Genomic DNA, 14,682 nt, shown 5'->3' on the forward strand with positions numbered 1-14,682 from the left:
GGAGGAGATGGAAAGATTAGTTTTGGTACTCTTCCCTAATGGTTATTTGTTTGAAGGAAATTATGAAAAGAATCTGGAAAATGTTCACGGATTTTGTGCAACACGCAGGCACGTATAATGAACAAATGAGCAGCGCTATAGCGTTGCCTATAGTAAAGGGCCATAAGGCTTCAATGCATTATATTTTTTTTCTAGAGACAATTCATATGGAAGGGGTGGCCACATAAACTTCGGAGGGGGCTCATTCAATTGGAAAGCAAAAGTTCTATTGCCCTTTCAAGAATCAAAAGTAATCCGGGGGCAATCAGACCCCTCCCGCCCCCCCTTAATGCCCTTTTTCCCCAAGCACTCCGACCAAAATTTAACATAACCATTTTGTTCGAAATAGTCCAAACGTCAAATAACTACGCCTCCGGGTTCGACAAAACCCCCCAGAGCTCCCGGGGCAATGGCTGTAAGTTATGCAAGTTGTACATTGTTCACATATAAGGTTTTTTATTCGGAAAAGGGAACATATTTGATGCTGGGTCTCCAGAAAGGCTCAGGGTATTAAAGTGAAACGTTAAGAAAATGTTAAGAGGGATGTCAAACACAACCAAAACGCCCTATGCGCTTGTTGGTTGTGAAAAGGGAATATCAGTAATATCTATGGAACGGCTAAGGGTATTAAGCTGAAACTTTCAAGGTATGTTGAGGGGATCTTGAAGAGGAATTGGAGGACAGCCAGCCCCTCCCTCCTAGCTCTTTTAAGGTATCCTCTCTGCTGGGTAAACAGAGAATGTTTGACCCTGGGGAAATAGGGAACGTTTGATCCTGGGTCTCCAAAAGGCTAGGGTGTTAAGGTGTTACTTTAAGGAAATTCTGAGAGGGAAGCCGAACATAACCAGAAAACCATATGTGCCAAAGGTTGTCAAAAAGGGAAAGTCAACAATATCTAAGGAGCGGCTGAAAGTACCAAGTTAGAACTTTCCAAGTAGGCTGAAGGGATATTGAAAAGGGATTGGAGAGCAACCAGCCCTTTTTAGGTGCCCTCTCTGCTCAATACTCATGCAAATATTGAAAATTGGTCAAAATGTAGATTTTTATCACAAATATTTAAATACGTTTATTTAAAATGTTGAAAAATAAATGCATAAAATATATATATATATATATATATATATATATATATATATATATATATATATATATATATATATATATATATATATATATATACATATATAATGTATTATGGTTTCTTTTTCCCAGAGGCACTACATATGGAGGGGTGGTCGTGCGAACTTTGGAGGGGGCTTAACGATTGGAAATCGTAAGTTCTAGTACCCTTTTTAAGCGTAAAAGGTGATCGGAGAGAACAGCCAGCCCCCCTCCCTCTTTTTAGGTGCCTCCACTCAACACTGATCAACATTTTTAATTTTCATTTTGCTCAAACTAGTCAAAAGGCCTAATAGCTATGCCTCCAGGGATACCATTTTCCCCACGGCCCTAAAGCAAGGATTGTAAATTATGCAATTTGCCCACTGTTTATATGCAGGATTTATCATTAGGAAAAGAAAAATGTTTGATTCTGCGTGTTTCCGAAAAGATTCAGGGTATTAAAGTGAAACTTTGGAGAATGTTGAGGGGTATATTATATTAATTAAATCAAAAGGCACTATATGCATCAGAAAATGAGAACCTGTAATGTCGTAAGAACGGCTGAGGGCATAAGTTGTAATTTTCAGGACATATTGAGGGGGCAGTTGAAAAGTGGTTGGAGAGCTGTCAGCTCCACTCCCATTCCCTTTTTAGCAATCTTTCCTCCAAAGAGATTCAATCAGAATGTTTAAATAGCCATCTTGTTTGAAATAGTCTGAAAGTCAAATAACTATGCCTTCAAGGATGACAACCAACCACAGCTTTTGGAGAGGGCTGCCAAACACAATCAAAACACACAGTGTGCATGCTGGTTGTCGAACGGGCGTACCAGCAATATCTAAGGAGCAACTGAGGGTAATAATTTGAAACTTTCAGGGTGTGTTGAGGGGGATGAAGAGTGATCGGGGGCAACAAGCCCCTTGCCCTTTTTAGATACCTCCTCCCCTCAACACTCGTCAATATTTTGAAAAAGTGATTTTGTTCAAAATAATCAAAAGGTCTAGTAACTATGCCTCCAGAGATGCAATATCCCCCCCCCCCCATTCCCCATGGCAAGGATTGAAAATTGTGCAATTCGTCCTTTTTTACACGGAGGATTGATTATAAGGGAAAGGGGAAATTCGTGGTTCTTACAGCCATCTTTGAGTCGGTTAAATCAGATCAAACTATTTGACCAGGTCAGTCGTTTACCTCCAAAAGCTGTTCTTAATAATCCATACTTCTCCAAGGCAGGTTTCCCAGGTATGAAAGAAAGTTAATAATTTTCTCACAAACACATTTTTCCAGCTTTTCATCCGTATTGACCAGTTAATAATCCGCCAGGTTCCTGCGCTGTACTGAACAAAAATATATCGGTCAGGTGTCAGCTACTCTTCCAGAAGAGTGCTGACATCTGACCAAAAACTTTCCAATCACACCTCGTAATTACAAAAAAATCATCTTATTGGACATCAAACAATAGTTTTTTAGCTGCCAATTGGACTTCGTAAATTGTCAATAACGCTTGTGAGCATTTCTGATAGTCCACTGCATCAGCATACAAAAGAAAATTCTAGATATCTTAGTTTATTAAATTGCCAAGTGTCTGTAACACTCAGCCAATCCCTAATCTGAATGCAACCAAGTGATACTATGGGATGGGTAACGCTTTCTCTGGAGCATTGTTACAAGTCAGTTAGTTTTTGGATACTCACGAGAAAGCCTGATTTTTGGCTCTACAGCTAAGTTTTTTTTTTCAATTTTTGTTTCAGTGGTACCAAATGATTGATGTGTAAAAAAATTTTAGAATCCAATGGACTACGTAAATTCTCAATGGCACTTATAAACATTTTTGATATTCCACCGGATCAGCATATAATAGATAGTTTTAGGTAACTCGGTCTACTTAATTAACGAGAGAGCTTACATTTTTTTTCTTAAATATTATTATCAGGAGCCTATAGGCAACTAAGTATATCTCATTATAGAGATAAAAAAAATGTCAGTAGGTTTCATAGAATGGTCACGAATCCTACAACCTAGTTTGTTGAGTATAACCAAATTTGTCTTATGGCAGGAGGATTCAATTGAAATTTTCAGGAGAGTTTTAAGAAGGGGGTAAAATAACTTATAATTCCGTGTTTGGTCGAATTGAGCAAACTATTTTCTTTTATCTGGTTCCCAAATAATTGTATACACTACAGTTGTTTTTTTTTCCTCTTCATGCAAGTCTCTAAAGCTAGTTTTTTAGGAATTTGGTTTCAATGATATCAAGAATTGATGTGTTAAAATTAAGATTAAAAATGAATCTTCTTTTCATGTTTTCTCCACTGTTTGTTTTATAGATGTGGTTAAATTGGCTTTCAAACAGTTCAATTGTATTCTGGCAAACAAATATTTTAGAGCCAAAACAACTTTGCAAAGGGATATTTTGCTGAAACTAAACATGATCAGGTAACATAAAATGACCAGGTGTGATTGTATTCTGTATATTTTACCAGTTTTGTGTTTTTCTTTTAGTGTATTTTTATCAGACCAAATTTAACTTAAAAAAGAATGTTTACCTGCCATCCTTTTAGATGATTGAAGCCAACTACGACTATATGAAGGATAGGTGAATATCCAGAGGTCATCTTTAATAATTCCTAAATAGAAATAAAAAAAAACACTTCATTATAATTGTTTGTTTTTTTCAGATCGTAAGTCATTTGGTACGAATATAAACCACAACTAGCACAATTATACAGTCCTTGGCCAAAAAGAGGAGTAATTATACTAAAATTAGGAATTAAACTTAAGCACAAAAGTCAAAATTAAGCTTTTTTTGTATCTTTGTAAAAAAAGAGCTTTTGACATAACATTTTGAATACTTTGATATTTTGATACCATTGATACTTTGATACAATTGATACTTTGCTGACACTAATTTAACATTTGCTGATTTCAAATACGGTTTTAAGGACAATTTTAAGTCGTCACATGGCTGACAAAAAATGTGGTCTGGTCCCATTTTCTAGGGTTATAATGAAAGAAAAGTAAATATGGCTAGGCCATGTTTTATAGATGAAAGGATGACAGATTGCCAAAGATATTGCTTTTCGACCATCGATCTGGGCCAAAAGGCAGTACAAGTGGGTTGTCCAAGAATGAGATAGAAGAGGGCATAAAAAAGGATTTAAAAGAAATTTGAACTTAATGGGATCAAGTACAGAGTATATCTTTGAATTGATTGGAGTTGAGGAGGAGCGTGCACAGCTGTTATGGCTTCATGTGTCACTGCAGTGAGCTGTCAGTGGTAGTATTAACATTCAGATCTGGGTCTGTTATGTTCAGTTTGTGTCAAATTTTAAAGATATTTTTGGTAAATATTTAGTGTTTCACAACTTTTTTTTACAAATACAGCTGGAAAATTGGCTGTGTTCCAAACGCAGCTTTTAGTTTTAACTTCGAGTTTATAATGAAAAATTCTTACTGGCCTATATTATTTCATTTACACATCTGAATTCAACATACATAGAAATATAAAAAAAGAATCCCAGATCTCTTTTTCCACCAATGAAGGTTATACAAACGTCTCCTTAACATATTTGAATTCTTCTTTAAAGTTCTACTCAGAATCATATTGAATCATATTAATATTTCTGATAATTTTGTTATTAGTCACTAGCTGAAGAAACACAGATTCCCAGGCCATACAGGGCCATACCTGTATGGCCTTACAGCGGATTCATTTCGCTTGGTTTAAGTCCTAATGTGTAATATTTATTTTACCAAAACCATTTTGTTAACTCATGGAAAGGAACCTTTGCTAAGGCAAAATTATTGCTTTTTTATAAGATTGTACTAAAATACTAAAAAATACACTATCCCTCCTCAACCTTTATGGGAACCTAGACCTAAGGAGTATTTCCCAAAGTACTAAAACCCATCACATGACAAGAGGCAAAGCATTTGCCTCACACATGACAAGAGGCAAACACATGACAAGAGGCAAACCCACACATGGGCAAAGCATTTTGTAATGATTCTTCTTTCAAATAATGATTTATCTCTCTCAAAAAAAAAGAAAAAAAAAACGCCTTAGGTTTACATAGGGTCTTAGACCCTTCCTCTTCTTCCCAAAAAATATTTAGATGACTTTTGCTATAGCGAATCTTTTAAAGGTTGTCTTCTATAATTCTTGCCTTCCCTTTGCAAGAAAAAACACCAAACAATTTATGGAACGCGGAGGTCCCAAAGAACATTTTGACTAAGAATAAATTATAAGAGTATTTTCTGTAATGAACATACTACTATAGCAGTCAGCAATGCATATTTTGCACGAAGGTCTTATAGAGATTATACTATTGGTTGTCTGATACTACTATTCACCAAAATAGTAGCATTTAATTTTAGTATAGAGGTAATTCTGCTTCTAATACCCAGGAAAAGTACAACCAGCCTCCTTCATTTGCATCAGTACTGCTACAAAAAAGTATACATTAGGTCAGGGAGGGGGGGGGAGAGTTGAATAAAATCCAATAGTCAAGCATCAAGTACCCGCTTACCCAAAGACCTTATTAGCAACTCAAAAATAAGTTTTTTAGTCCTAATTTGGCGCAAATATCTTAAAATCTTATTTATTGGAGTTTAGACAAGAATCTTACTTACTGGAACTTCTCAAGAGCTTATGTTACTATAAAGTAATGTACCAGATACCAGCGTGCTATTATTCCCCCAAACGACATTTTTGGTGTTTTACCTACCACTATTATGCAAAATACCTCTGTTTGGGTTCCACCCCTGTTTCTCTTCCTTTCAGATAAATGATCTGTTTTCGTTCTAATTACATTTGCTTAGATTTGCCTATAGTATAATTTTTAATGACAATTTAAAAGTCTCGTTGCTAAGCGATAGTTGTTTTGCAATAAGTAAGCTTTGAACTAAATTCTATTTTGGACTTCCTGGTTTGGAGTCATTGAAAGATAAAGCTAAGAGAGTAGAATTGGTTCTGAATGGGGATTGAGATGATTGGCTGGGCCAAGCGAAGGTCCACCCCTATAGAGCTACGAGATACCGTCATTATTATATTGACAGGGGGGGGGTTGTTACCTCCAAGGAGAGAGTTAGAGATTATTAGTCGTAACCCAGGGCGGGTACACTTGGCTTTAGAAAGTGGTTATTTGACCACTCAATCACGTTTTCATACTCTGGGACAGGGTGTACTGTGAATAGGGCAGTACCAAACCCGATATTTGCAGAACCAGTGTGGTAGACGCGGGCATCACATTATAATTTGGGGTCGGGGCTTTCCCCTCCAATAAGTGGTGACACCCGTACCTTACACCCCCAATAAGTGGTGGCAGCAAGAAAAGGTCTAATCAGTAAACCTGATAGTAAAAGAATTCCGCGTTTTCGAAGAGACAAGTTGAGTTAGCCTATATAGTAGCCTATTGTGGTTACATATATGAAAAATCGTAAAGAGAATTAAGTATCAATAGATCACGCGAGTAATTAACTTGTGAGACAAGGGAGGCTGCGCCGCCCACGTAGAATCGGCAAATTAAAAGGAAACAATTTTTCACGAAAGGATAAAAACAGACATTAGTAAAAGGATTTTCATTTGGACGGAAGACGTTAAGTAAACCTTGAAATAATGGCGGACAAACAGAGAATTCAGACAAGATCTACCGCGGTAAAACAACAATCATATGCAGACATAAAATTGTATGTAACTCCTGTGAAAGTACTCTAAGAAAAACACCATCAGATAGAACCTTATATCACTCAGGGGGTGAAATAGACATTTCTGACACGTGTGAAGGGGAAATCTTCAAACTAAAATCAGTAATAAGGCGATCTCCGGTGCAAACCATGGGAGAAGAAAAGAGTCTAAGGCAGAATCAGAAAGAATTATTCCCAGATAGAGAAACCCAGACAAAAGAAACAGTGGCAATAATACATGAAGAAAACTCACTATATGAAAGTACGAATAAAACAAAACCAACTCACCCTTCAGATGAAGTACAAAATGTAGGGGAGTTGAGGGTAAAAGAAAATATAATTATAGAACGAACAGAATCAGAAAACGAATAAAGAGGATATCAAAACAGAGAGAATCATAGTAGGCCAAGTAGCACCAGGAGTAGAAGCTCAATTTCCAGCAGGGGCTCGCTAAAAAGTACCCGAATAGATACGACACAACAATCATTAAATTTCATGGAGAATGACAGAATAGACAGAGAACGAAAAGAGGAGGAAGATAGAAAATAAAAAAAGAAAGATAGAAAAGAAAAAGAGAAAGAGAGAATAGCTAGAGAACGAAAGGAAGAGGCATATAGGGAGGATAGAAGAGAACTAATGCAAATGATTGCAGGGAAAAATTCCCAAGAGCCTCAGAAATCGTCTACAGTAGAGGTAATGCAGGCAGTAAACCTTCAACCAATGAAAGAAAATGAAGATGTACATTTATACATATACAATTTTGGAAAAAACAGCGGAATTAAGCAGATTGCCGAGAGAAAATTGGGTGACAAGAATACAACCCCTCCTTAACCATAAAGCACAAATTGCATATAAAGTATTTCCAAGGTACTATTCAAAAGATTTTGAAAGACTAAAAGAAGCCATTTTTGAAAATTGTCGACTCTTCCCCATGCACTTTCAAAGAGGGTTTAGAAGCGAAAGAAAACGAGACAACGAAACATATAAAGAATTCGGGTACAAATTGTAAGATATGTGTTTAAAACGGCTAGAGTTAGAAAATTATAGAACGTATGAAGACCTGGAAGAGATAAAGGAAAAATTGACGGAAGTGATAGATAAAACAGTAATAGAAAAATTCTTAGAAAATACCCATTCAATTATGAGAATGTACCTAAAAGAGAAAAACCCACAAACAATTGAAGAAATGTCCGAATTAGCAGACAGGCACACCGAAATTAGGAGGGAGACATTCCCACCAAGAATAAGGCTAGGAGGTAATGGTAGGAAAGAATACCCTTACACAGAAAATAAAAAGAATGCTAGCCAAATATGGCAAACACAAGGAGAAGTAACATGCTACCATTGCAACTTGGGCGGCCATTATAGCACCAATTTCCCAAATAAAGACATTAGGAAATACAACCAAAAACAGGAACAGTATGATATTACCTGTTATAACTGTAATAAACGCGGACATTATGCCTCAGATTGCCGAAGCACGAAAAAAATTACGAAAATAACTACAGAACAAGGGACGATGGGGCAAACGGAAAACAGGACAATCCGAGAAACGATCGCTCCCGAGAGAATGGGAAAAAGTTTCAACCGCATAAGAAAACCGCATGGGTTAAAAGCCCGGAGAATATGAAAACTTGCGCATTTGCAGAAACACACAAAGTATGTGGCGAACTAAATGATAAATCGGTAGAAATAGCTATCGATTCCTGCAGCGACCAAACCTATGTACGGGAAGACTTGATAAAGAAAACCGACATAAATTATAAAAATATAGTGGCAGCGCTATGCTACTGTGGAGCAAAACATAAATGTCTGACAGCTCAGTTCATAATAGAAATCGCTAATAAAGAGGGAAATACGGTTAAAAAGGAATTAAAAGTAGGGGTTGTACCTACTCTTGCAGTATACGTTTTATTAGGGGGAGATTTCGGCAATATCGCAAACTTTCTAGCGCTAAAAGTAACTTCCACGGCTAAAAAGGTACATGCAGTGACATAAGACCAAGAAAAAAAGAAAAGAGAGGCTGCGTTACGCCCTAATGAAAATGACGATCAAGATATACAAAACCAATTTCAATTTAACGAAGGGATGCTCATAAAAAATGCGAAACTAAGAAAACCTAAAAGCCAAAAAAGGCCAGACAAAAAGGAATATAACCATAAACAAGAGAAATTATTGACCGTAGAAAGAGAAGCAGAGAAAACCAAAGGTGAACTAACCGAAATATTCAGGGTAACCTCCGAAAAATTTGCAGAATTATAAGCAAATGATAGAGATTGCAGAAAAATAAAACGAGCACTAACGAATCAAAAGAATCCACAATCTAAACAGTTTAGATTGTGATGTGGTACCAAAAGTTGTAATTTTCTAGGGTTTTCCCCAGTCTCCATTATTTTGTAAAGTAGATTTCCATTACTGGAAAGTAATGGAAATCTACTTTACAAAATACTGGAGACTGGGAAAACCTAGAAATTTATAACTTTTGGTACCACATGAACTAAGAAAAGCGGTAATAAAGTTGGCTCACTCAAGCCCAACGGGGGGACACATGGGATCCCAAAGAACAAGAGATAGAGTCTTGCAGCGTTTTTGGTGGAAAGGATTGAGAAGGGATATTTTCAACTTTTGTAAAAGATGCAAAGATTGCCAACTAGTAGCATACAAAAACCAAATGAAAAAGTTCCAATGAAAAAAATGCCCATTTTCGGCAAACCATTTGAGAGAATTTCAATGGACATTGTAGTTCCACTTCCGAAATCTAGCGCGGGAAACAGATTCATTCTAGTTATGGCTACGAGATACCCAGAAGCTATCCCAATGCAAACAGTAAAATCACCAAAAATCGCAGAAGAATTAGCGAAATATGTCTCACGTCATAGAATCCCGAAGGAACTTTTAACAGATAATGGAACCAATTTTATATCGACATACATCCGAAAATTATACGAAATTCTCGGCATTAAACAAGTATTAACTACTCCATTCCATCCTCAGACAAATGGAGTGACAGAAAGATTTAACAGAGCCCTAATTATTAACTTGAGACGTTTTGTAAGAGATGATGTAAATCAATGGAACAAAAAGGTTTCTAAAGTCCCTTTTGCATATAGGGAAACACTATACCAAACTACAGGGTTTTCAGCATTTGAATTACTATATGGGACAAACCCGAGGGGGGTGTTTGAGATTTTAATGGAATCATGGGAGAATGAGGAGAAAAATGAAGAAACAGTGATAACCCACTTGCTACCACTATGAGAAAAACTGCATAAATACCATGAAATTGCCAAGCAAGCACAGGGGGAATATGCAGAAAAAACTAAAATATGGTACGATAAATCCGCCCGAATGCGCGAATTCACGAAAGGGGATGAAGTCCTCATATTGCTACCGGACGGAAATAATAAATTGGAAGTAAGATGGAAAGGACCATTTAAGGTGAAAAAGAAAATGGATAATGTAAATTATATGATAGAAGAAGATGGAGCAAGGAAAAAAGAAAGAAGTTTATCATGTGAGTCTGCTGAGTAAACTTAAAAGGGAGAATGAGAGGGGAAGCCACAAATATCCGCAGAAGAGCTGTTTCATGATCTCGACCTCAGAAAATGACGAGGAAAGTGCTCATTTGGATACAATAGACCTGGCGGAAAAGCACGTAAATTCCATTGAAGAAATAACATAGGAAGCAAGTCTAAAAGAAACTCAAAAATTAAAGTTTAATCATTTTCTTACAGAATTTTCATACCTAATAAGAGACTAAATCAGAAAAACAAAAAATGTTGTACATAAAATGCCAGAAACGGACAACAAACCATTAACGTACTGCCCATACCTAACATCAGAAGCAAAAAGAAAAGAAACGAAAAAATAAATAGACCGTATGCTCGATTTAGGGGTTTTAGAACCATCAAATTCAGAATATACAGCGCCAGTCGTATTGGTCCCGAAGAAGGATGGCTCCATTCGGTTTTGCGTAGACTACAGAAAACTGAATAATATTTCCGAATCAGACGCGTACCCAATATCAAGAATGGATGAAATTCTAGAGTCAGTTGGCTCCACAAAATTTATATCAATTTTAGAGTTGAGAAAAGGATGTTGGTAGATAAAGATATACCGAGAACATTCAGCATAAAACAGATTTTATTATGCCTTTGGGGTTGTGCCAGTTTAGGTATATGTCTTATAAAAAAAAAGGTGCACCGTCAACATTCCAAAGATTAGAATATTGTATCTTCAAATCCTTACCATATACAAAAGCCTACTTGGATGACATTATAGCATTTTCAAACTCGTTCAATGAACATATAACTCATATGGAACAAGTGTTGACCAGACTGAGGAGAGCAGGATTAACTTTGAATGTAGAAAAATGTAGATTGATGCAGTCAGAGACAGAATACCTGGGACACAAAATAGGGAACGGTATCCTATTCGGGGCTAGCAGTCCCGAATACAAAGAAAACATTTCGGTCATTTTTGGGGTTGGTAGGATATTACCGAAAGTTTATACCAAATTTTGCGACGGTTGCTACATCTTTGACGGAGTTAAGAAGGAAGGTGGCCGTAGACACCGTTAAATAGTAAGAAATTGAACAAAATGCATTTGATAAGCTTAGATGTTCTCTTTGTAGCGGAAGAATTCTAAAAAATCCAGATTTTTCCTTGCAATTTGTGCTACCAACAAGTAATTCAGATTACAGATTAAGGGCTGTTTTATCCCAAAATTTTGAGGATGGGGAACATTCAATCACACTTAGATCGAGAAATTTTTAAAAAGGAGAATTGAATTATAGCACGACAGAAAAAGAATGTCTTGCAATAATATTCGCGGTCAAAAACTTGATTATTATGTATATGGACAAAAAATATAAAATAATGACGGATCACAACCCATTAAGATGGCTAAACATAATTAAATTAGATAACCGACGATTTGCACGTCTGGCCCTGTTAATGCAAGTATGCGATTTCGAAATAAAATCAAGACCGGGGACAGATAATGGGAACGCTGACGGCATGTCCCGATTGTGATAAAAATATATGTAAATAGAAAAAAAAATATTGGATGGGCTGTGCCTTGATAACATAAATAATAGGGAGAAAAATAAAATTTTGGATGGACTGTGCCTTGATAACATATTGGTTGGGGGGGGGGGAAGAGTGCCAAAGCCCATGAAGAATAAAACAAAATGGTTAAAAATTAGACTGGAATGACCTACAACTGGTTGGGGGAAAGTTGGGGGATATGGAATGTCGAATCGGATTGGAAAAATATGAAAAGGAATCTGAGATTCGTAATATCAATTCAAAAGATACATCACAGCACGAACTCGGGGCTCAGTTGTTTGCAGATCATGCAAGTAGCCTTTACTTCCAAGTCTCAGAGTGATACAGAGAGCAGTAGTCTCATCAAAATCAAAAAGGAACTACGGGACATTGTATTTGCCTGTACACATTTCCACCAGTACTTTTGTGGTAGAAAGATCATTGAGACAACACATCACAAACCACTAAAAGCAATCTTGTCCATACCTATAAACAAAGCACCACCTAGATTGCAAAGAATAATGTTAGTGCTCCAACAATATGGACTATCATTCCAGTACTGTCCAGGCAAAGAGACTCCTGTAGCATATGCTTTATAACAGATACATTTACCAGATTCAGACCCGGGAAATCCAAATTGAAGGAGAAATAGCAATTCATGCATTCTTTAGTGATATTCCTGTAAGCAGGAACAAACTAGAGACAATCCACCAGGAAAAGCTGGGAGATAGTGAGCTAAAAACACTGTCAGATGTCATTGAACCTGGCTGGCCTATTGATAGGAGAAAAGTACCATCTATATTTCTACCATATTGGAACTACAGAGACAAGCTGGATACCAACAATGGTATTATATTAAAAGGCAAATGTATTGTAGTGCCCAAGACACTACATGGAGATATACTGCAACAGTTTCATTATTCATATATTGGAATTGCGAAAGCCAAAGAAAGAGCCCATAACTTAGTGTTTTGGTCTATCATCACAAAAGATGTTACACAGATAGTGTCTAGATATAAAATATGTGCCAGACATCAGACGAATCAACAGAAGGAACCACTAATGTCCTCAGAAGTCTCACAGTATCCATTCCAACGCATGGGTGTTGATATTTTTCCATTCAGCAGCAGGGAATACCTCATCACTGTTTCTATTATAGTTGATTTTTTGAAGTAGATAAGCTTGCCGTTTCAAGTTCACAGCAAGGGATCTCAAAATTGAAAATACATGTTGAAAGATATGATATATTAGACAGAATTACTTCAGACAATTGGACACAATTCAGCATGGAAGTGTTTTGAGTTTTCACAGAATCCTAGGATATCAAGCACGTCACATCGAGAGCAGATACCACCAGTCAAATGGGATGAGGGAAAAGGCAGTCCAGACTACAAAACGGATAATAATGACTGCTTCAGAAAGTCAGAGATCCTTACAATGCATTGTTGGAGTACTAGAACATTCCAGTCAATGAAGCATATCCACTGGTCCAGCTGCTTATGAGCAGAAAAACATGGTCAATAATCCCAGCACTGGCATCACAAATGCAGCCGAAAATAATCAAAAAGCATGTTTTTGAGAAAGCTCAAGTTACACAACAGAGTGCTCCCAACAAGAACGCCAAGGAGCTGAAAGAATTGTGCCCAGGAGAAAAAGTGGAGGCAAAATTTGATGAGAGAAGTAGATGGTGCAAAGTTGTAGTAGAAAAGAAGTTGAGGCAGCCAGAGTGATCATACCTGGTACATCTGGGAGACTGCAGCTTGCTTTATAGAAACAGGCACTCCCTACATCCCAGGTTAGAACCAACCATATCTAAGTCAGCACTAAAACCAACATATCCATGAAAGGTTAGCTATTTTAACCAATACCCAGAACAAGACATATGCCCAAATGGAATAGCAATAGATGGTGATTCTGTAACGCCTGTACCAGGTTACTCCAGTGCCAGAATGCATAACAGCAGGAATAAGGCTGAAATACCAAATGTTATGGGGGAAAAGAAAGGAAAGTATTGAGTCAAAGAGGTGAGCTCCCTCCTTGCACAGGAACACCCCCTGTAAATAGAGCACTGCCACCCGAGGGAAGAATCACATACTCCAGTAGATTTTTCAAGCCACCTGTTTGTATGAGCCTGAGCACAGTTGTGACAATAACAACCAACGCCGGCCAGCCTGTCCATGATATAAATCATTTCTATATGAGAAGGAAGATGAAATATATTGCTTTGCTTGCTTGCTTCTGTTTATTTTCTTTTTATGCTTTTTTACTTATGTGCTTTATTTATAGGTGGTGGATTTTCATTAAACGGTTATATCGAAACTTGAAATCAGACGAGGAAATACGTTACAGGTGAGAGTAGAGAAAACTGTTTGAAAATACCTTCCAACACCATAAATTCAGGCTCTGAACTGATTCTTGAAAGTTTAATTCTCCTAACTTTATTACTTTCTATGAAATTGAAAAGCCTATTATCTTGAATTTTGCCTTGTGTTTTCTAAATCTATAGTCGAATTAAATTAGAATCAAACTAAAATTAAGGGGGAAGTTTATTTTTGACAAAATTAAGACATGTTACCTTGGTTATTAAATTGTAAGGTGATGCAGAACACCGTTGTGGGAGGAACCTCTATAGGAGGACAACTGCGAAAGGGTGGAAGATCCAGACATGGACAACAGCCTCTGCAAGTTGGCAGAGTGGAATGGCTCACCATCGTCAACGAATCAGCCAAAAAACCTTCCTCTCTAAATATGAATATGAATATGACCAGAAACTCGAAAGATCAAAGTACTACCACATCCCAGGTAACAGAC

At 37.0% G+C, this 14,682-nt stretch overlaps 1 protein-coding gene across 1 annotated transcript in view; it reads right to left on the reverse strand.

Moving 5' to 3' along the window:
- LOC148940675 (late secretory pathway protein AVL9 homolog) overlaps positions 1–14,682 on the reverse strand; it is a 90,447-nt gene that overhangs the window by 62,035 nt on the left and 13,730 nt on the right. Inside the window, exon 2 of the mRNA XM_089105037.1 lies at positions 3,684–3,764. Within this exon, the coding sequence (XP_088961163.1) occupies positions 3,684–3,764 (81 nt within the window). The remainder of the gene's footprint in view (positions 1–3,683; positions 3,765–14,682) is intronic.

This window comes from Artemia sp. Qi Xiang Cuo, chromosome 19, assembly GCF_049724085.1.
Source record: "Artemia sp. Qi Xiang Cuo chromosome 19, ASM4972408v1, whole genome shotgun sequence".
Taxonomy (NCBI): Eukaryota; Metazoa; Arthropoda; class Branchiopoda; order Anostraca; family Artemiidae; genus Artemia; species Artemia sp. Qi Xiang Cuo.